The sequence below is a fragment of the Cannabis sativa genome, chromosome 3 (genome assembly GCF_029168945.1).
Source record: "Cannabis sativa cultivar Pink pepper isolate KNU-18-1 chromosome 3, ASM2916894v1, whole genome shotgun sequence".
In the NCBI taxonomy this organism is placed as follows: domain Eukaryota; kingdom Viridiplantae; phylum Streptophyta; class Magnoliopsida; order Rosales; family Cannabaceae; genus Cannabis; species Cannabis sativa.
Genome location: NC_083603.1, coordinates 7,303,611 through 7,325,183, shown reverse-complemented (window position 1 = coordinate 7,325,183; position 21,573 = coordinate 7,303,611). Strand labels below are relative to the sequence as shown.

The following is a 21,573-nucleotide window of genomic DNA, read 5'->3' as shown; positions in this document are numbered from 1 at the left end:
TCTATTTTTACGTAACTGAGGGAGGTTCATGCAGTGTCTACCTATCTAGGGAACCATATTTCTCATTTCCAAACCACTCTTTTTTTTTCACACCAATATACACACACCACCCTTTAACATCCTCTAATTTTATAACTATATTTCACATAAAAAAAAAACAAAAACAAAAAGCATTTATGAATATATATGAATATGAATATGACACCCCCATTGCTTTTGTTTTCCCCAGAAACTTATAATAATAATAATAATAATCTATATAATACAGGGTTCATTTTGTCATTTAACAAAATAAATGATCGAATCTGTAACTTTTACAAAACACAAGATCTAAAATAATATTTACCCTTCTAATTATTTCTTCAAAAAGTATAATTTAGATCTAATCTAAATTTGTGCACAACTTTTCAGTTCTAGAATTAACACTTAAAGGGAATCAACATTCGATCTGTTAGAAAAGTCAAGATTCCCTTAATTGTAAATCAAGTTCTCAGCCACCCATTATTAGCTTACCAAAATAGAAATTGTAAGAATTATCTTCTCTGAAAAACTTTAACGAGTGAATCAAAAGAACTGATAACATGAATAAGAATTCATGATTACTTAAGATTCAAGTCGATCTACTATTGATCATTCTTATGATATGAATTAGGTCTTTATGGTAAACGACATGTTTGATAAAGACAACTTAATTACACTTAGATGTCACACTATATCAACAATCTAAATCGAGATTTCTTGCACCAAATAACGGACATCAATAAATCGTACTAGCAATCGTTGATAAAAGATTCTATAACTTTAATATATTGTTGATTATTTTATTCATAGTAAGTGATCTTAATTCTCTATACAATACAAGTCACAACCTCATATATGAATAAGAAATTTTCTGATATTTATATATAAAATATTCAATATTAAATATTAATAATTTAACATTTAATCATATATCAATATATTCAGCTAATATTTATAATCAATAATATCTTTATAGGGTTTTCAGGGACATCACACACTAGTTGTCACTGTCAACAATACCACGCACTGTACGACAAATTAGTTTTTGGAATTGAGCCTCACTTACCAGGTCTAATAGTTTAAGAAACACAAATTCCATGTATCTTACCCCCCACAGTGAGCTTTATTGATAAAAAGACCGTAGTACGAACAGGATTTGGCTTGTTAAGTATAGTGTTGGGTTTTATGCCCTAAATAAAACTCTTTACAATCTGGTTAGTAATCAATATAAGAAATTTGAAGTGATTAATGTTTGCATGAATTTTACATGCTAATGGTTTAATATGTTTATTACATTTACACACAAAATCAGTTAAATCCAGATCATATGTTTATTCACAATTACAGTGTCGTCAACACAGTGGAATGTGATTGTGATCATATGAATCAAAAGACTAAGTCCCTGTTTCATCAGTGTTTTGGATTTACACTAATGTGATAATCAGGGATGATGTGTACTTACACTTGGAGTATGTGTTATGTTCTTTCCATGACATTAGTAAAGTATACTAGTTTCGAATGTATGGAGTATACATTGGACTTGACCGATATTGCAACTTAGTTAAGATATTATAAACTTACCGTTATATCTTTCCAAGTCAATATCAGTAGTTGATCTTAAGATTAAAAGAATCTAAATCTTGATATGCTTCGGCTCAACTCAGGAGTACTATTCATGTTCTTTGATTTATTAGTTAAGCCTACTTTTGGGTCAGGGTGATACGTATATTTTGGGAACATGATAGTATGATTGAGTGGGAGTGCTGAACATAAATATGGAATCTATAGCTTCTACTGGTGTATAGAAGTTAAGTGATGATTCCCTTTGAGCTTAGCAAATAGAAGTAAATGGATGAGCTCTTGTTTAAGTGACTAATTCTTAGAACACTAAACACCATTTACAGGTAGCCAAGTGTTTTAAGGGGCAAAATACATTGAGGGGTGAGAACGGTAAAATTATCCCATCTCGATGTAAATCATCTATATAGAGGATCTTTGATCACAAGAAGATTATAACAATGGTTAAATGAGATAGCATATCTATATCGTGGAACATATAATATGCTCTATATAAGTCTGAGAGTGCAATTCTAAGTTCTAAGAGTGGATTCAACGAAGAATTAATAAGTAGGAATTTATTTAGTAAATTCAGTTCACTTATTGGAAGCTCAACATATAGATCCATGGTCCCCATTCTAGTTGAAAACATATTGCTTGTAAGACTCAATAATTGATTTGTGATTAATCAATTATAATTCTAAAGTTAGACTATGTCTAATTTATGAATTTTCACTAAGCAGGGGCGAAATTGTAAAGAAAAGAGATTCTAGGTTTATTTATTTATTAATGGGCTTTATATGTCTAATTAATAATTAAATTAAATGACAATATTATTTAATAATCTATTTTAGTTATTAAATAATTAGTTTTGGCATTTAAATGGTTAGAATTGGAAAATTAGCGTTTTTGAGAAAATAGAAATAAAATTTGTTAAAACTGCAAAATCAAGTGGGGCTCATTATACACACCATGGCTGGCCACTTTATGTGGAATTTCAAATTGATATTTTTATTATTTTAATGCCAAATAATTCCTAACCTAAACCTAGTAGTTGCCTATAAATAGAAAGTGATTGCTCAGTCAAAACACACTACTTTTCAAAAAAAAACAATTTTTCAGAAAAACTGAGCCTTCCCTTTTCTATTCCTTGGGCGAACCCCTCTCTCTCTTTTTTTCTTCTAAATTTCGAACCTTAGTGATAGAGTAAGTGCCCACACACAGCAAGTGGTAACTCAATCATAGATTGGAAGACTGTGAATGATCAAACTCAAAGAGAAGGACATTCGGGCTCAGATCTTGATAATACTCTGCGACAGAAAGGATACAAGGGTTAGAGATCTGAGTGGAAGGAGACATTAATTCCGCTGCATCAATGTAAGGTTTTCTTAACTTTATATGTGTTTATTTTATCGTTTTAGAAAGTTCATATTTAGGGTGTTAAACAACATACTTGTGAGTAGATCTAAGATCCTGGTAAAATAAATTCCAACATATAGCTGCCTATAAATATGGCACTATACCCTCTATGCAAAGGGTTCAAAAAATTCATAACCTGAAAAGGTATTTGTTTGAGCTGTAAAAAGTTCCATTACAAAAAGTTTATCAAATTACCTTATAGATTAAGGTTCATTAACGCTTAAACCACATAAAAATTGTGTCCTATATATTTCTCTTTTAGTCATTTTTCTTTAGTTTAATCTCTTTTAATATTTGGTTTTCGAAAATCTTGGTAAACAAAACCTAAGAAAAGTACTAAATTTCTGTAAATGTAAAATTTTAGGTAATTGAAACTTTTATATTTTAGGAAGGACGATCAAGTAATATCATAAATTTAGGGGATAGATATTCTAATTATTCAATATTAATTTATGATGTCAAAAATAAAATTTAAAACTCAAATGTACGCTTATAGCAAGAAATTGACATTCGTCAAGAAACTGTTATAATCATAAATAATATATATTTTTTAGGAATTTTTTCATTTTTACACTTTAAAACAGTTTTTTTTGCATTTTTACGAAATTCTACATAAAAACTCCTATTGCAACTAGCACTGCAGCCTAAATTGCAACAAAAAATCGTATAGAAACCCATATTGCAACTAGCGCTGCAACCACTTTAGAAACCCAAACCGTAAATTTGAAAAAAAAAATTAAAAAAATAATATATATATATAGGGTAATTCCCACAATATATATAATAATTTCTCTAGATACTAAAAAATAAATCCACAAATCTACTTGCATAATTGATATATAAATATATTATATAATAATTAATATTAATATGTAAATGGTTTTGTTGGATGTGATTAAGGAAAAACACTAAAATATAGGAGTATAGTTGGTTCTTTCTATTTTTACGTAACTGAGGGAGGTTCATGCAGTGTCTACCTATCTAGGGAACCATATTTCTCATTTCCAAACCACTCTTTTTTTTCACACCAATATACACACACCACCCTTTAACATCCTCTAATTTTATAACTATATTTCACATAAAAAAAAAAACAAAAACAAAAAGCATTTATGAATATATATGAATATGAATATGACACCCCCATTGCTTTTGTTTTCCCCAGAAACTTATAATAATAATAATAATAATCTATATAATAATTAATCTAGGCTTCATATTCTTTTGAAGCTTTTTTTCTTCTTCTTCAAAATAATAATGATGATTGATGAATCAAACTGAATAGAAACAATTGGTTCAATCTGGCTCTGTTTCTTCATATTGGGAGTTTTGTTTTTTCAGATATTCTAATATATTTTATTACGAAATGGGAAGGTTTCCCCTCTTTGCACTATTCAAGGAAGCAAAGTAAGTAATATAATTATTGTATGTATATATATATATATATCTATAAATCTATATATTATACAACTTTGAGATTACATTTTGCTATTGTCAATACAAACTTTTTTGCTGAACATAAATACTTATATTGTAAATAATGTATGCAGATTTAGATAAATATATAGTACTCTCATGTAGCATCCCTAATTCATATTTAAAGTTTAGTCAAAAAAAAAAAATTGCTCGTAAATTAGTTGTGCATAAAGGTGGATAATAAATGTGTAATGGATGATTTCTCATCTTTTCTTATAAATTTATTGAACTCCAATTATTATAATAAAATGTTTAATTTAAAAAAAAAAAAAAGTCTCAGACTAATTAAGTTATATAGTAAATGAACTTTAATTATTTAATTAGTTTTAGATAACTCAAGATTTTGTACCTTCTTCTTTGGAAGTTTAATTAGATAATAAATGAGTACTTACTTAATAGATTGTAATGATTATAAATTTTTATGAATTGGGATTGACAGGAATGTTTTTACAAAGGATGAACTAAACCTTGAAATAGCACATATTGCTCTTCCCTCAGCTCTGGCCTTAACAGCAGATCCTATTGCTTCTCTAATAGACACAGCTTTCATAGGCCATATAGGTTTGTATTAATTAATCTAACTACTTGCATTTGTATTAACCAAGTTGTAATGATCATATATATACATGACATAATATTAATTATATATATAGGTCCTGTTGAGCTAGCTGCAGTAGGAATATCAATAGCTATATTCAACCAAGCATCAAAAATAGCCATTTTCCCTCTTGTTAGTATCACAACATCTTTTGTTGCTGAAGAAGAAGCTGCAGCCGAAAAATCGTTCGATGACATTGAGATGCAGCGAAACGAAGAACTCAAAAAGGAAATGGAAGAACTTGTATCTCTAGTAGGTAACACTTTCCCTTTCTCAAGCGTTTTAATTACCAATTGGTGATCAGTGGAGTAACTCGTGTTCCTTATAATATTTCTCTTTTGTTCATAAAAACTAGACTCAGCTTCCACATCTTCATCTACAACAAGTGATGAATCAGATATAATGATGCTTGAACATGTTAGAAGGCATATCCCATCAGCTTCATCGGCTATGGTTATCGGTAGCATTCTCGGGTTAATCCAAGCTTTGTTCCTTATTTTAGCAGCTAAAAGAATACTGATTTACATGGGTGTTGATTCTGTATGTGCTTCAAACTTTTGGTCAGTTAATTTTGTAATGAAGATATGTAAATGTTTTTCATTTTGCATTAATAATTGCATTAGTGACTTGTTTATTTTAATGGACAGAATTCACCAATGCAAAAACCAGCAATACAATATTTGAGTTTGAGATCATTGGGTGCCCCAGCTGTTCTTCTCTCTTTAGCTATACAAGGAGTTTTTCGTGGATTGAAAGATACTAAGACACCTCTTTATGCTACAAGTAATCTAATTTCTCTTTCTCATTCCTTTCATTTAAGTATTAAAGTTCACTTTGGAATTGCTCTCATTTAAAATCCCATAAAAATGCTTACTTGAGTCTCTTATAGGCCTGTTTGACTAGGCTTCTGCTTTTAGATTCTTACTAAGTGTTAAAAGAATTTCTTAAAACGAAAAGTTGAAACTCACTGATTACCTAACCAACAACAGAAGTACTTTTGAAGCTTTAGAAACTTACATAATTTTAATGTATTTTCTTTATTGCAGTGATTGGAGATGCAACAAACATCATTTTAGACCCAATATTCATCTTCTTATTAAAATGGGGTATTAGTGGTGCAGCTATTGCCCATGTTATTTCACAGTAAGCTTAAACTTTTCTTGTTTATGATAATGATCATTTTTTCTAGTCATTTTCTCCTTTAAACATTACTTTTTGTTTTGATCATATTTTAGGTATTTAATCTCTCTAATACTCTTGTGGAGATTGATGAAAATAGTCAATCTTGTACCACCAAGGATAGAAGACATACAATTTAGCAGATTTCTCAAAAATGGTAAGGCCATATCATTGCATTTTCCTTTTAATCACAACTTTAGTCCTAGAAAGTTTTGTCATAGCTTCCATATTATCTTCCTTTTTTGGTGTACAATTCAGGATCTTTCTTACTAGTGAGAGTCATTGCTGCAACACTATGTGTGACCCTGGCAGCGTCGTTGGCTGCGAGGCATGGCTCGACGACAATGGCTGCATTCCAAGTCTGTTTACAGGTTTGGATGGCTACTTCTTTGGTAGCCGATGGCTTGGCCGTGGCCGGACAAGTAAGTCCTTAAACATTTCTAGTGTCCTAAACAAACTGAAGAAAACTCACAATCCTTAAAGAAAAATTACACCAACAAGTTCCCATTATTTAAAATTTTCAGGCAATTCTTGCAAGTGCCTTTGCTATGGAGGACTACAGCAGAGTCACTGCCACTGTTTCTCGTGTACTTCAGGTAAAAATTAAGGTGACGTTTAGTTGGGAGGAATGAAAACATAGAAATAGGAATGTGAATGAGAATAGGAATAGGAGTGAATAAAATTTAAAATGCATAAAAAAATTGATAAAAGAATTATTAAATTTTTTCTCATCATGCATTAAAATGGTGTTTCCTTTCAAATCAAAATGGAATAGTCATTCCACTAAAATAGTGGAAAGGTCATTTTACTGGAATGATATTCCAATACTTTAAAATGCAACCAAACAAAAAAATAGAATAAAAATTATTTCATTTCTATTCCATTCCCTTTCATTACCTCCAACCAAAGTTCTCAATCACTGAAAAATTCACTAAGTCACATTTTAGGGGAGGTTTACAATAAACACTCTTAATCTTAGAACTATTCATGTTGGTGTTTATTGTAGTAACAGTGAACTTTTTATCAGTTTTAGAAAAATTTCGAGTTGTTTACAGTGCCGAAAATAAAATTCAAACAATTTGTTGCATTGCATGCTTCTTTTTATTGCATGTAAAAGCAATTGCTTTAAACTTTGTTTTAAACACTGTAAATTATTTAGAATTTTTCAAAAATTAATAGAAAGAATCCAATGGCACTACTTCGAACACCTATCATGAAAAAAGTCACAATTTATTTGGAGTCTTTTTTGAATGATTTTGTTGTGCAGTTAGGGCTGGTTTTAGGACTATTTCTGTCTTTGATCATCACAATTATACTCAAATTCTGTTCCAAATTGTTCACAAAGGAGCCCCAAGTGTTGGAGTTGATGAGTTTAGGCATACCAGTAAGCAAAACAAACAAAATCTCCACAATCTTTTCATTATGAGTTTTACAACTCATCACCATTCATTGTCTTCTTTTTGTTTTAGTTTGTTGCAGTGACTCAACCCATTAATGCATTGGCATTTGTTTTTGATGGGATCAATTATGGAGCATCAGATTTTGCATATTCAGCTTACTCAATGGTAAGTTTTCAGATTTGAACATCATCATCATCATCATCATCATCATCATCATTTGTAATTTAAATGAAGAGATTTGGTATTGAATTTCAGGTTTTGGTGGGTATAATAAGTATTTGGTGCTTATTTGTACTGTCCTCAACTTATGGCTTTGTTGGTATTTGGATTGCTTTGTCTTTGTATATGACTTTGCGCACTTGTGTTGGCTTTTGGAGGTAACTTCATTTATATACACATAGTTTTCATAAGTTTAAACACAAACTTATTATTATACATATTTTTCACAAGAATATACATAATTTTATTATTTTTTTAGTTACCATATTTCTTTAAACAAGGGTCTAATTTTTTTGGTTTTTCTAAGAGAATCAAATCTATGGTCTAAGTGTCCTAATTTGGTGTCAACTCTATTATAGTTTAAAACGTGTAACTAAGTAAATACAAACATTACTCAGGTGCACAAATCATTATTTTTTACTCATTGTTGATATCATGGACAGACCCACATAGAGAAGAGGGAGTGGACATCAAGAAAAAAATTTATATATATTTTAATTAGTTAGAATATATATTTATAATTAAAAGTGATATTAATAAACATGATACAAATTTAGTATAATGTTAACTATTCTACAAATATTTTAGAAGTCTCATCAAAAACATGTTTATTTAGTTCTTTAATTATTAAAACTGACCTTTTTATTTTTATTATTACTTCTTTACTTTTAACTATATACAATAGTATAAAAATACAAGTTTACATCAATTTTTAACATATTATACCATCTTAATCTTCAATCAATCACTTGAAACTATTGGATTTTGTGGATTGATCATAGAATAAATTAAGTATTTTAATGTACTCTAACAAAATTACATGGAATGGAACTCATAATTAATTCATAATTGTAACTATTAATGATATTGTTTGATAATTTATAATTATTTATATTGACATATTAAACATTTTCAGGGTAGGAACAGGAACAGGGCCCTGGAGATTTCTCAGAGATTAATTATTTAATTTTGCTGCTTTAGATGTAAACATAATTTTATTGTAGTACTTTTTTACTTAGGTAGTTTAAAGTGTTTTATTACAAGAACCACAATCAAGAGAGAATAGATTAAAAGAAACATTAATACAAGTATTCATAATTCATTGTATTTACTAATAAAACATAGCTGTTTAATCATAATTAATAATGTGTTAATAATGCATTCACATGGAACTCAAAACTAGTAAAAAATAGTAAGAAGAAAGAGGTTGAGTTGCATTAAAAAAAGCACAGATTGAGATGAACAAACCACGCAATCGGTGCCGTTCCCCATTCCCGTTTCGCCTTCTTCCGGTGGTGGTGGTCGTCGTGGTCGTTTCGGCAGGTAGAAAGGTTGGGGATGATGGGTGTTTTTGGAAAGAAAATGGCTTGTTTTACTTAAAATGGAAAAGAAAGTTCCAACAAGAAAAAAGGAAAATGAAAGGCTTTTTTTCGTGTTGCACAATCGAAGCAGATGAACAGAAGCTCTCATGGGATTTTCTCTATTTTTTTCATGGTTTCTATTAATGACAGTAATTGTTATATTAAATAAGGTTGGTGTATTGGCCTAAAATCACACCAAGCTCCAAACAACCTTATTGAAAATAACAGTCCATCAAACACTACTAAGTCTATCAAATCAAGCCTAGTCGGTGGTAATAACATTCAACCTTGTTTTGCCCAAATCATTAGAAGAAATGTAACAATCTCATGAATATTACATTTCCTCCTCTTTCACCAAACAATTATGTTCAAGTTTTCTCAATTCCCATGTCTATATTTAACCATAGAATCCACCTACTAGTTCTCACATCCAAAAAATGGCTGCTGCAATGTTTTGGCCATTGTTCTTAGCTTGTCTCGCCATTCCCGTTGCACTAAACAATGCACAATCCCCAGCAGCTGCACCCGTCGCTTTGCCAACCACAACCCCATCAACGCCTAGTGTATCGCCAGCTGCAACAACAAAACCACCTGTTGTAGCAACACAACCGCCTGTTGCAGCGACGCCAAAAGCCTCACCATCCCCTAAAGTAGCACCCACCGTGAGCCCAACAGTTCCCCCACCACAACCCCCGAAAGTCTCACCAGTTTCTACTCCTTCACAACCACCTTCGGTACCACTACAACCAGTTGTGTCACCAGTTACACCACCTCCAGCGGCTTCACCACCACCCTTGCCACCTCCTTTGCCAGCACCAAAGATATCACCGGCCCCAGCTAAAGCACCACAGGCACCAGCTCCTGCTAAAAAAGCACCAGCTCCAGCACCTGCTAAGGAAGTTCCAGCTCCTGCCCCTGCACTCTTAGCACCAAAGGCACCACCAACTGTAGCCCCAACGCCAGAGATCAAACCGCCAGCTTCACCTCCAGTTGAAGGGCCATCACCTACCCCAGTTCCCCACAAACATAAAAGTAGGCACAGGCACAAACATAAGAGACATCATCATTATGCACCTGAACCCGCACCAGCACCTGTTGTTCATCACCACAGTCCTCCAGCACCACCTACAGCGGAAGAGTCTAACGAAGAAACAGCACCAGCACCCTCACCAACTCTGGTAATGTCCTTAACTAGAACCTTTTTTTATGTACATGCTAAATTTTAAGTGTCAAGACAATTAAAATGAAATTTCACTTTCTTAACTCAGAATGGAGGAAATATGCTGCGTCTTCAAGGAGAAAGATCAGACATGTTGATAAGAACTGGATTAGCTATTCTAGTTCTGGTGGCTTCAATAGGCTACAATGCCTAGAAATCTTATAATGGTTTACAAAGAATTGATTGTTTGATATATATACATTACATATAAAAAGAAAAATTCATAGAAGTAGACATCAATAATGATTCAACAGTGATGTTATTTTTTTTTTTTCGATTTTGTTTATTTTTGTATTTCTTCAATTCTTTCATGGTTAATATATTTATGAAGATGAGTTTGAATTACAATCATGATCCAACTTAGCAAAACAACATAACAAAATTTCAAACTTCATCTTTGTTCTCGTCCGCACTAATTTCCTCTCGTAAGTCATACTCAACCACAAGGCCGAGATTATCGACTAACTTGTGATACTGAAGACACCCTACACACTGATGAATACACCGGAGTTAGGTAAAAGGAACACAATTTCTTTTCTTTTTTTCGGTATCATTCCAATTCATAGAATGCACCAGCATTTCAAATTATATAAATTCACCATATTAACTGAACTAACTCAGTGCTCTCACTTAAGACCATAAAGATTTTACATACCAATTATAAAAGGCTAAAGCTTAAACTTGCTGCTCTTCTATACAAATGCAAGCATTTGTTTCAAAGTATAATATCAACTACCTATACAAACATTTTCATAGGTATTGTATCATTATCACCCACCTTTTCTTTTTTAAAATTTTTACTTCACAAACCATATTTATATTCAAAAATAAGGGTTTATGAGCAGCACAAACACAATCAGTGCCCCATAAGTATCTTATTATATACATCTATAGATGCCCACCACAACAACCAATCAAAAGAATACTTAGAGTAGAAAACAAGTAAGAAAAGATAGAAATTTAACACATTTAGTTATCTTCAAACAATAACAAATAGTATAGAGAAGAAACCAATACCTGTACATATATAAGTCCTCTTTCATAGGCTAGTCGATTTACAAGCTTTTGTGTTCTCTCACCACACAAATTGCAAGTAAATTTCACAAGCAAACTTCTTCTTGGTAACTTTATGTCAATAGTTGCATCCTGCAATATAATTCAGTAAACAAAACTCAAACTTTTTGTTACCAACTTAAAAAAAAGAGAGAGAAATTCCAACAAAATATGAGCTTTGATAGTATCTAATTACCACATACCGAGTTTGAAACGGTTGATTCAGATTCTGGGTGAGTTTCAGAGTTTCCATTTACCAGCCCTGAAACCACCAAAGACTTGTATACACACTTTGGTGCTGAAATTTTGGTACTTGACCTAAAAAAAGAAGAAAGAATTGAACTTTTGAATGAATTAGAGTACAAATAATAGAAAAGAAAAAGGGGATAGATAAAGCTTGTTAGAGGGTTTGGAGATTGTGTTTGTGTACCTGGAGAGAATGATGGAGGGGTATATCTTGGAAGCAGAAAAGGGTTTGTGGGTGTTAGAACAGAGATTCGAATGAGAGGGTCTGTGAGTGTCAGTATTGGAAAATGAAGGAGAGTGAAAGGGTGGATAGAAGTGGGAGGTAGTTGTAGTTGCCGCCATGGATGTTTGTTCTCTAATGTCTTCTGTGGCTTTAACTTTGAAATAAGAAACAGATTGGAAGGGGGCTAGGCTCGTTTGTCTTTGTAAATATAAAAAAAAAAAAAAAAAAAAATAGGGTAAATACTATTTTGGACCCTCTGTTTTACAAAAGTTACCAATTGGACCCTGTGTTTTGTTAAATGACAAAATGGACCCTGTATTTTCTAAAATAGTACAAATAGGACCCTGAATTGATTTTTTATCAAAGTAAAGTTTAATTATAATCCGATCTAAAAGTGCTATGACAAAACTGTTTACATTTTTTGTATCTGTTCGTATTAAGCATTGTCTTCAAGTTGGCTGTATTAAAAAAAAAAATTGTCAAAAATTAAGCTCAGGGTCCTATTTTTACTATTTTAGAAAATACAGGGTCCATTTTGTCATTTAACAAAACACAGGGTCTAATCTGTAACTTTTGCAAAACACAGGGTCCAAAATAGTATTTACCCAAAAAAAAAAGGAAAATATTACCTTGTGTTTAGTAGATTTTTGCACCCAAAACTTTTATATATGTATTAAATAACCTCTTTCAAATTTGTAAACCGATTAAAAATATCATAATTATCGAGATTGTTAAATTTCAGGATTTTAGTCTAATTTTAGTAAAAAAGTCTAACATAAATAAAAGTTCAGGATCATGATTTAGCACATGCCAAAGTTAGAAGGATATGATTTGGTATATTTTAAAGTTTAGGGAGCATGATTTAGTACATAAACAATTACTGAAATAGTTCAAAAGACATGATTTAGTAAATATCAAAGTTCAGGACACAAAAATTTTTAATTAGTCAAAAATATATTTGGTATGTTGTGTTTTTAATAATATTTAATTGTTATTTTATATTTTATTATTATACATAATATTTTAAAATAAAATTAATTAATGAAACGTTATTAATTCAACCAAACAGATTTAAGTTGTATGTAATCAAATAATTAAATTTGAATTCAAAATTTATAAAATTTAAGATACTTTGATTGTATTGATAAAATTTTATCAAAATAATTTAAATTTAAGGTATGTATGATTTTAAAATACAAGGTGTCAAATAAATATCATTGAAAACATAGGGTTCCTAACTTGTATTTAAATAAAACATAGGGTACCAAATTACTAAAATTACTTTATTTTTAATAAAAAAATTTGTATAACCCAATAGATCCGATATAGGCCCGATTTTCTTTAAATATTTTACATATAAAAATTTGTAAGAACTATATGAAAACATGTTTATGCCACAAATGTTTAATAAAGTCCAACAATAATACCCAAGAATACATAATAGTAAAACACATAATAATATTAAATTTAACATTTACTTTTAATCTCGGTAGGCGCAAGATTTTCTATTGTGCTCCTTGCCACCACACTTGCTACAAGTTCGTTTTGCCACAACCCTTTCACCATTACAAGCAGTTTTGTTTGACTTAATTCTTCTAACCTTTTACTTTTTCGGTCGCCCTACTAGTGACTTCTCAACATGCACTCCAACTGTCATGTTCTGTATGTCATCGGACAATTTCCAATCATTTTCGTCACAAATTGGCATAATTGTCCCTTCATATGAGCTCCTCCAATATTCTGTTGTGTAATATGGCGAGCATAGTGCGTACATGCTAATACTGTTGGAAGTTATTTTACCAGGATCTTAGATCTACTCACAAGTATGTTGATTTAACAACCTAAATATGAACTTCTAAAACGATATGAAATTAAACACATAAGAGTATCAGAAATCTTACAGTGATTGCAGCGGAATATATATGTCTCCTCCCACTCAGATCTCTAACCCTTGATTCCTTTCTGTAGCAGAGTATAATCAAGATCTGAGCCCGAAAGTCCTTCTTTGTTGTCTCTGAAATCTACACAGCCTTCCTCACTATGATTGAGGTATTACTTGATGTGTGTGGGCACTACTCTAGCACTCATACATTTCGAAACAGTGAAGGTATAGAGAGAGAGAGAGGGTGGCGGCTCAGAGAGAATTTTCTGAGAGAAAATTCTTTCAGAATAATGCTGTGAAAAGCTTTTTCAGAGATGTTAAAAACTGAAGCCTTTGCCTTCTATTTATAGAAGACCACCAAGGGCTATGATTGACATTTTTAACTGAGAAAATCAAGGGAAAAGGAAGGTAAAGGGGGCCGGCCTAGGCAATGTGGAAACAAGGCTTGCCTCTTTTCCAACTTTCCTTTTCCTACACTTGATAGTTTCCCTTTTTGTGAAATGTTGCCAATTCCACTGTTCAACCATATTAATGATAAATCTAATTACTTAATAATTAAAAATAATTATCAAATAATATATTATCATTTATTTTATTAATAATGAAACTAATTAAAGTTTCCTAATTAATAAATATGCCTTTCAAAATCTCTATTTACTGTTTTGCCCTTAATGAGTGCTAAATTCTCAAACTGACAAGTTTATCTTGAGAATTCTTAATTGATTAATTAAAATCAATTAAATGAGTCCTACAAGTAATATCATCTCAACTAGTGAGGGGACCATGGGTCTATATATCCGAGCTTCCAATAAGCAGATCTTGAATTTACCACTTAAATTCACTGACTTATTAATTCTTCGTTGAATCCACACATAGAACTCAGAATTGCACTCTCAGTATATAGAATGCTCTATATGTTCCACCATATAGACACATTATTAGTTATCCATTGTTATAATCCTAATGTGATCAATGATCCTCTATATGGATGATCTACACTGTAAAGGGACTTAGATTACCGTAACACCCTACAATGTATTTTATCCTTAAAACACTTAACCCTGTATAAATGATATTTCAACTAAGTGAAATGAGTACTCAATCATTTATCTCGTTTGGTTAAGCTCGAAGGAAATCACCCTTTGCTTACTATTCGCCAGATAGAAGCTATAGACTCCATATTTATGTTAGCGCTCCCACTCAATCGCACTACCGTGTTCCCAAAATGTATGTATTGCCCAGACTAAAGTTTTAGGCTTAACTAACCAATCAAAGAACACGAATAACACTCTTGAAATTAAGCCTAACCATATCAGGATTTAGATCATGTGATCTAGGATCAACTTCTGATATTGAATTGAATAGATTTTTACGGTAAGTTTCAAAATCTAATTCAAAGTTCAATATCGGTCCATTCCAATGCATACTCCATGCATCCAACCTGAGCTTTACTTTAACCTATGTTCTGGAAAGAACATAACATTTCTCCAAATGTAAGTAAACTCATTGTAGATTGTCATATCAGTGAAACCCAGTGTTCTGATAAATCTAGGAATACTTTATTCACATAGTCATGTTTATTTTCCACTGTGTTGACAACACAATAAACATGTTCAAGTATGTGAAAGGGGTTTGGATGAATTTATAAATCAAATAGACAAACAATTGATTAAGTGAACCAAAACATACACAAGTGAATGAAAAATTACTTCTGTTACTTTATTGATATAGAATAATCTGGATTACATTGAAACAGAGTTTTATTTAGGGCATAAAACCCAACAAACTCCCACTTGCACTAATATAAAACAAATCAGTACATTTCAATTAATCCTAAATTCTGACGGTGCTTTTCGAATGAAGTTACTGCCAAGACTTTGGTGAATGGATCATCCAAGTTATCCTGCGTATCCACTTTCTCCACCAGTACATCCCCTCTTGCCACATATTCTCTGATAATATGATACTTTCTTTCTATGTGCTTACTTCTCTTGTGGCTCCGAGGTTCCTTACTGTTGGCTATAGCTCCAGTGTTATCACAAAGCAGGACTAGAGGCCTTTCCATTCCAGAACTACACCAAGGCCGGTGAAGAACTTCCTAAGCCGGACAACCTCTTTAGGCTTGCTTGTAGCCTATGTATTCGCCTCCATGGTAGAATCCGAAATTGCGGTTTGTTTAGCACTTCTCCAAACCATCGCTCCACCCCCAAGAGTAAACACCATCCCGGATGTAGATTTCTGTCTTCAAGACATCCCCGGAAATGCGAGTCCGTATAGCCTAAGGGATTCAAAGCACCACCCTTGTAGACTAATACATAATCTCTTGTACTCTTTAAGTATTTCAAAATATACTTAACCGCGTTCCAATGTACCCTTCCCGGATTTGATCGATACCGCTCACGATTCCAACCGCATAGCGGATGTCGTGTCTAGTGCATAGCATAGCATACATCGGACTCCCAACTGCTGAAGCATAAGGAATTTTTGCCATGTCTTCTATCTCGTGAGGATCAGTAGGACACTGTTCCTTAGATAGACGGATACCATGTCTAGAGGGCATGTTCGCCCCTTTGGTATTGGTCATGGAAAATCTCTCAAGAACTTTGTCAATGTAGGCTGTTTGAGAGAGAGCAAGGGATCTGTTCTTTCGGTTTCTGACAATCTGAATACCACGAACATAGGGTGCCTCACCCAAGTCTTTCATGTCGAATTGAGTGTCAAGCCATTCCTTGATGTGAGTCATTTTCTTGACATTGTTTCCAATGATCAAAATGTCATCAACATAAAGGACCAGGAATACTACTACTTGGTTTTCCTTGAGTTGGTAAACACAAGGTTCATCTTCATTCTGATGAAAGCCGTAGGTCTTGATGATCTTATCAAACCTTTTGTTCCATGAGCGAGAAGCTTGCTTAAGCCCATATATGGACCTATTTAACTTGCAAACTTTATTCTCCTGCCCAGGAAGAACATAACCTTCTGGTTGCTCCATATAGATGGTTTCTTCAAGAAGCCCATTAAGAAAAGCTGTCTTGACATCCATTTGCCAGATTTCATAATCTAAAGCGGCGGCTATGGAGAGAAGAATTCGGATGGATTTGAGCATGGCAACAGGACTAAAAGTTTCCTCATAGTCCACACCTTCTCTTTGGGTATAACCCTTGGCGACCAGTCTAGCTTTGAAAGTTTCGACTTCGCCTCCAGCACCTCTTTTCTTCTTGTAGACCCATTTACATCCAATTGGACGAAAATCTTCAGGTGGTTCTACATATTCCCAGACTTTGTTCTTCTTCATGGAATCCATTTCTGAATCCATACCGGCTGACCATCGCTTCCGTTGCGGACTTGCCATTGCCTGTTTTATAGGTCAATGGGTCGTCATCAATACCGTCACCAACGACCATATTGATTTCACCATCCAAGCCATAACGAGATGGTTTCGTTGAAACCCTCCCACTACGACGAGGAGCGGTGACTTTCTGAACAGGAGCTTTAGTAGTAGTTTTCTCAGTTGCTACAACTGAGGGAGTGGGATGTTCCTCTTCTTGAGTAGAAGAAGATGGTACATTTGAAGGAACAGTATCTGTGAGCATTTCCTCTAATACAATTTCACTTTTCGGTTTGTTGTCTTTCATATAGTTCTCTTCAAGGAAAGTAGCATTTGTAGAGACAAACACTTTGTTATCCTTGTGACTATAGAATAGTCCACCCCTAGTCTCTTTAGAATTTCCGACAAACATGCAAACCTCAGTTCGCGATTCCAGTTTGCTTTCTTTCTTTCTTAAGACGTGAGCAGGGCACCCCCAAATCCTATAATGGCGCAAACTAAGTGTGCGACCATTCCATAGTTCGATGGGTGTCTTAGGGACTGCTTTAGATGGAACAACATTCAAAATGTCGTTTGCCATTTGAATAGCATATCCCCAGAAGGACGTAGACAGAGTTGAGTAACTCAGCATAGACCTAACAATTTCTAAGAGAGTGCGATTTCTTCTTTCTGCAACTCCATTCTGCTGTGGAGTGCTAGGGGCAGTATATTGGGATTCAATTCCAAGTTCAATTAAATGATCTTTGAACTGCATATCCATATATTCTCCACCCCTATCAGTTCGCAAGATCTTTAATGTTTTACCTAATTGGTTTTGAGCCAAAGCATGAAATTCCTGAAACTTTTCAAACGTTTCAGATTTCTTTTGCATTAGGTAAAGAAAACTATATCTAGAGAAATCGTCAATGAAAGTGACGAAGTACTCATAACCTCCTCTGGCTTTTACATTCAGTGGTCCGCAAACATCTGAATGTACTAACCCTAGTGATTCTTTGGCACGCTCTCCCTTTGCAGAGAAAGAACGTTTGGTCATTTTACCTTCTAGGCAAGACTCGCAGACTGGCAGCTCTCCTAAGATGACATTTTTCAATGGACCGTCTTTGGTTAGCCTATTGAGTCTATCAAAGCCTATATGACCTAAACGTAAATGCCATAGATAAGTTTGATCATCATTATCAATCTCTTTTCTCTTAAGGCTTCTAGGTCTAGCTACATTGAAAAGTTCAGTATTTAGTGATATTTGAGTATCAGGTCTTAAAACATAAAGCCCTCGTTCCATGTTTGCAACACATATATGAAATCCATTACGAGAAATTGAACAATTTGAACTCGAAAAATTCAATACATAAAATTGTGTCTGTAAACATGAAACACTAATCAAGTTTCTACTAAAATTAGGAATATATAAAACATTCTCTAAAAGTAAAAACTTCTTAGAATTAAACTTGATTCGGGCTGTTCCTCTTGCTTTAACTGATACCAACTCGCCATTTCCAACTTTAAGCTTTAACTCATCTGGGTGAAGATTCTCTCAAGTTTCAAGCAGCTGTAATGAAGAACATACATGGTTAGTAGATCCAGAATCAACAATCCAGGAGGATTTGTCGTTCTCTAAAACACATGATTCAAATACAAAAGCATCACCTTCGTTTGAATTGTCTAGAAGCCTGGGACATTGTTCTTCTTTATGTCCCTTTCCATTACAATTCGCACATAGAACATGATGTCTGACATTTGTACTTGAAGAAGCAGCTTTGTTGGAGCCCTCATGCTTAATCTTCTTCCTCTGATTAAAACTTGCAATGCTAGCAGGTCTCATTGCAATCAGATCCCGCTCATGGGCCCTCAACTCAGACTCGAGTTTGTCCATGTCGGAGGAGTTAGGATTGTTCAATAAGTAATATAGAACAAAACTGTTATACTCCTGAGAAAGACTATAAAGTATGAGTTTCACCCATTGTTCCTTTGATAAATCAATTCCTAGTAGATTTGCCTTTTGGAATTTCAGATTCATCAACAATAGGTGCGAGTAAATGCAACTACCAGGATGCATTTTCACACTATTGAGTTCTTTTGCAAAGATACTAACTAGGAGTGGATCGGGATGAGGGTTATTCATTTTGGCACTACAACATATCAATAAACAGAAGTAAGGTTTTGGTTCTATAAATTCATACACAGGTTCAGAAAACAAACAATCACTTATGTTATAAAAATACTAAATCTAACATAGTTTATTTTCCAAGGTTTCCAACGAACTGATACAGTGTCCCGTTTAGGCGAGAGTCAAAGCATCATCCATTGAATAGAGTTGTCAATTCATCTAAAATGTCAAACATTCTAGCAACCTTTTATTCGATCAAGATTGGAATTCAGCGTTGTCCCGTTTAGGCGAGAGTCAAGGCAATTCTATCTTATGAGCTTATACCATTGTTTCGTATTCTTATAAGTCTTACATAGTCGCCACCATTAGGGTGGTCATGAACCATATAAATAAACCTATAAGAATACTTATCTTTCGAGATTAAACGGCGCTAACTTGCTAATGAACGTTCCTCCATTAGGGATGATTACTCACTAAAACAATAGCTATGTAAAACCAACAATGGAGATCGAATTTCTCTTTGATTAAAGCTCATTATTTAAACATGTATTTTGTCTAATCATTTATATTCCATATCTCAATAATAAAATATTACAAATTAAAGTAAAAACTTTAATTAAATTTCAAAAATGGAATAATTTTGAAAAATATCTTATTTAAGTTGTTTAGATAATCTAAATACCCAACTTAAAATATTCTTCAAAAATGACTTAATTAAATATTACCAATTAAGTAGTAACCACTTAATTTAGAAGATATTCCATTTCAAGTTCCCATATTTAGAAAATATCAACTTAAAAAATATCTAAAGAATCTTAATAACCAATTTCCAAAATTCCTCAACTTAATTTATAATAGGAAATTCAAAAATATTCAAATCTAAGTTGATTTGATAGATTTAACTAAATCTCAACTTAAATAGGAATATTTAATGAAATTATAAAATTAAGATTCAGAAAGAATTTATATGGTTATAATTCCATATTTAATTAAAACAAGAAAAATACATATAGCTTTCTAGAATATGACTATTCAAACTATGTTTTTTCTTAAATTAATTTCAAGGAACAATGAAATTAATTATGTTGCTAATCAATCTTTTATTAGGTCAAACTAATATAATTAACCTATCACAGTTATCCAAATCAGGCAAATGGGCCTTCACAATTGGGGTTGTTCATGTGAGGGGAGCTGGGTGCAGTATGTCGCACCCACTTCTAAGGCTCCCAACTCTCACACAAGGCCCAAAAGAGAGGAATTTAACCTTACAATGAATAACTGTTATTAATTGAATAGGCTCACAACTAAATGAGCCTAAATAAAATCTATCAGTTATGATATTTTATTTAGCAACAACCACCTATATGTATCTATAATAGAAATTAAACATATAGGCTCACACAGGCATACACATTTGGATGGATCCTATCATGTTGCTAAGTCATACACAGATGAAAGAAGTTTGTAAAAATTACCTGTTACAAATTATTTACTTGATCTATCGTCAATTGAACCTTTGGTTAAAACTAGATCATCTGATCTATTATCAAGTTAACCAAGGCAATTTAGATCAAGCAATAATAGGTTTTAGAAAACTTACAAATAATCTAAAACACATACTCCTGCAACAAGGTTAGATTTGGATAGTTGGATGTAGGATTTATTTAATTTTAATCATTTATTTCGAAAAATAAAATTAAATTAAACCTACCATTTTGAAAAATTAGGTTTTGGGTAACCTAATTGTCATTTCAAAATAAATTGCTAACTTTCCTTTTAAATTTCATGTTATTTAATAAATTAAAAAATAAAATAGAAAATGGTAAATACATACCCTTTTCTTGTTTTACAATTTAATTTAATTAAAAAAATAACAAAATTTAAAAAATTAACAAAAATACCTTATTTCCTCTTTTAAAATTATCATGATTATTGTGATCTTATTTTAATTAAGGTCAAGTTACCAAAAAAAATTAATATCTGACCTTAAAAAAAATAAAATAATCAAATTTTAAAGGAAATAAGAAAAAGGTAAGCAAAACTTGATTTTTTCCTATTTTCAAAATCAAATTACACTAATATCTAAAATTAATTTTTAAAAAATTAAAATTAATTTATTTCTGATAATTAGATTTGAAATTTGAAAAACAAAAATCAACATACAAAACTACACAAAAAATCGGAATTTAATTCCATGAAATAGCATGAAAAATCGAAAAAATTGGAAAATTGGATGAATTGTACGGATGGCATGCTGTGCATGGCCATCCGCGCGCGGATCTGGGGTG

At 32.4% G+C, this 21,573-nt stretch overlaps 3 protein-coding genes across 3 annotated transcripts; 2 read left to right on the top strand and 1 right to left on the bottom strand.

The window, feature by feature from the left end:
* The first annotated feature begins 3,866 nt into the window (after nucleotides 1–3,866).
* On the top strand, nucleotides 3,867–8,921 carry LOC115710056 (protein DETOXIFICATION 42). Its single transcript, XM_030638375.2, has 13 exons — nucleotides 3,867–4,404; nucleotides 4,913–5,034; nucleotides 5,127–5,327; nucleotides 5,427–5,611; nucleotides 5,719–5,854; nucleotides 6,118–6,214; nucleotides 6,307–6,407; nucleotides 6,509–6,672; nucleotides 6,775–6,846; nucleotides 7,518–7,634; nucleotides 7,720–7,815; nucleotides 7,906–8,027; nucleotides 8,786–8,921. Exons 1-13 carry the CDS (start codon nucleotides 4,364–4,366, stop codon nucleotides 8,826–8,828), a joined length of 1,497 nt encoding a protein of 498 aa, XP_030494235.2. The 5' UTR covers nucleotides 3,867–4,363; the 3' UTR covers nucleotides 8,829–8,921.
* Nucleotides 8,834–10,797, top strand: LOC115710057 (lysine-rich arabinogalactan protein 19). The gene is made up of 2 exons (XM_030638376.2): nucleotides 8,834–10,408; nucleotides 10,499–10,797. Exons 1-2 carry the CDS (start codon nucleotides 9,668–9,670, stop codon nucleotides 10,601–10,603), a joined length of 846 nt encoding a protein of 281 aa, XP_030494236.2. The 5' UTR covers nucleotides 8,834–9,667; the 3' UTR covers nucleotides 10,604–10,797.
* LOC115710058 (uncharacterized) lies at nucleotides 10,693–12,180 on the bottom strand. Its single transcript, XM_030638377.2, has 4 exons — nucleotides 11,933–12,180; nucleotides 11,706–11,820; nucleotides 11,467–11,595; nucleotides 10,693–10,941 (listed from the first exon to the last, which is right to left on the bottom strand). The coding sequence occupies exons 1-4, from the start codon at nucleotides 12,088–12,090 to the stop codon at nucleotides 10,834–10,836; spliced, it is 510 nt and encodes a 169-aa protein (XP_030494237.2). The 5' UTR covers nucleotides 12,091–12,180; the 3' UTR covers nucleotides 10,693–10,833.
* Between the last annotated feature and the right edge of the window lie 9,393 nt (nucleotides 12,181–21,573).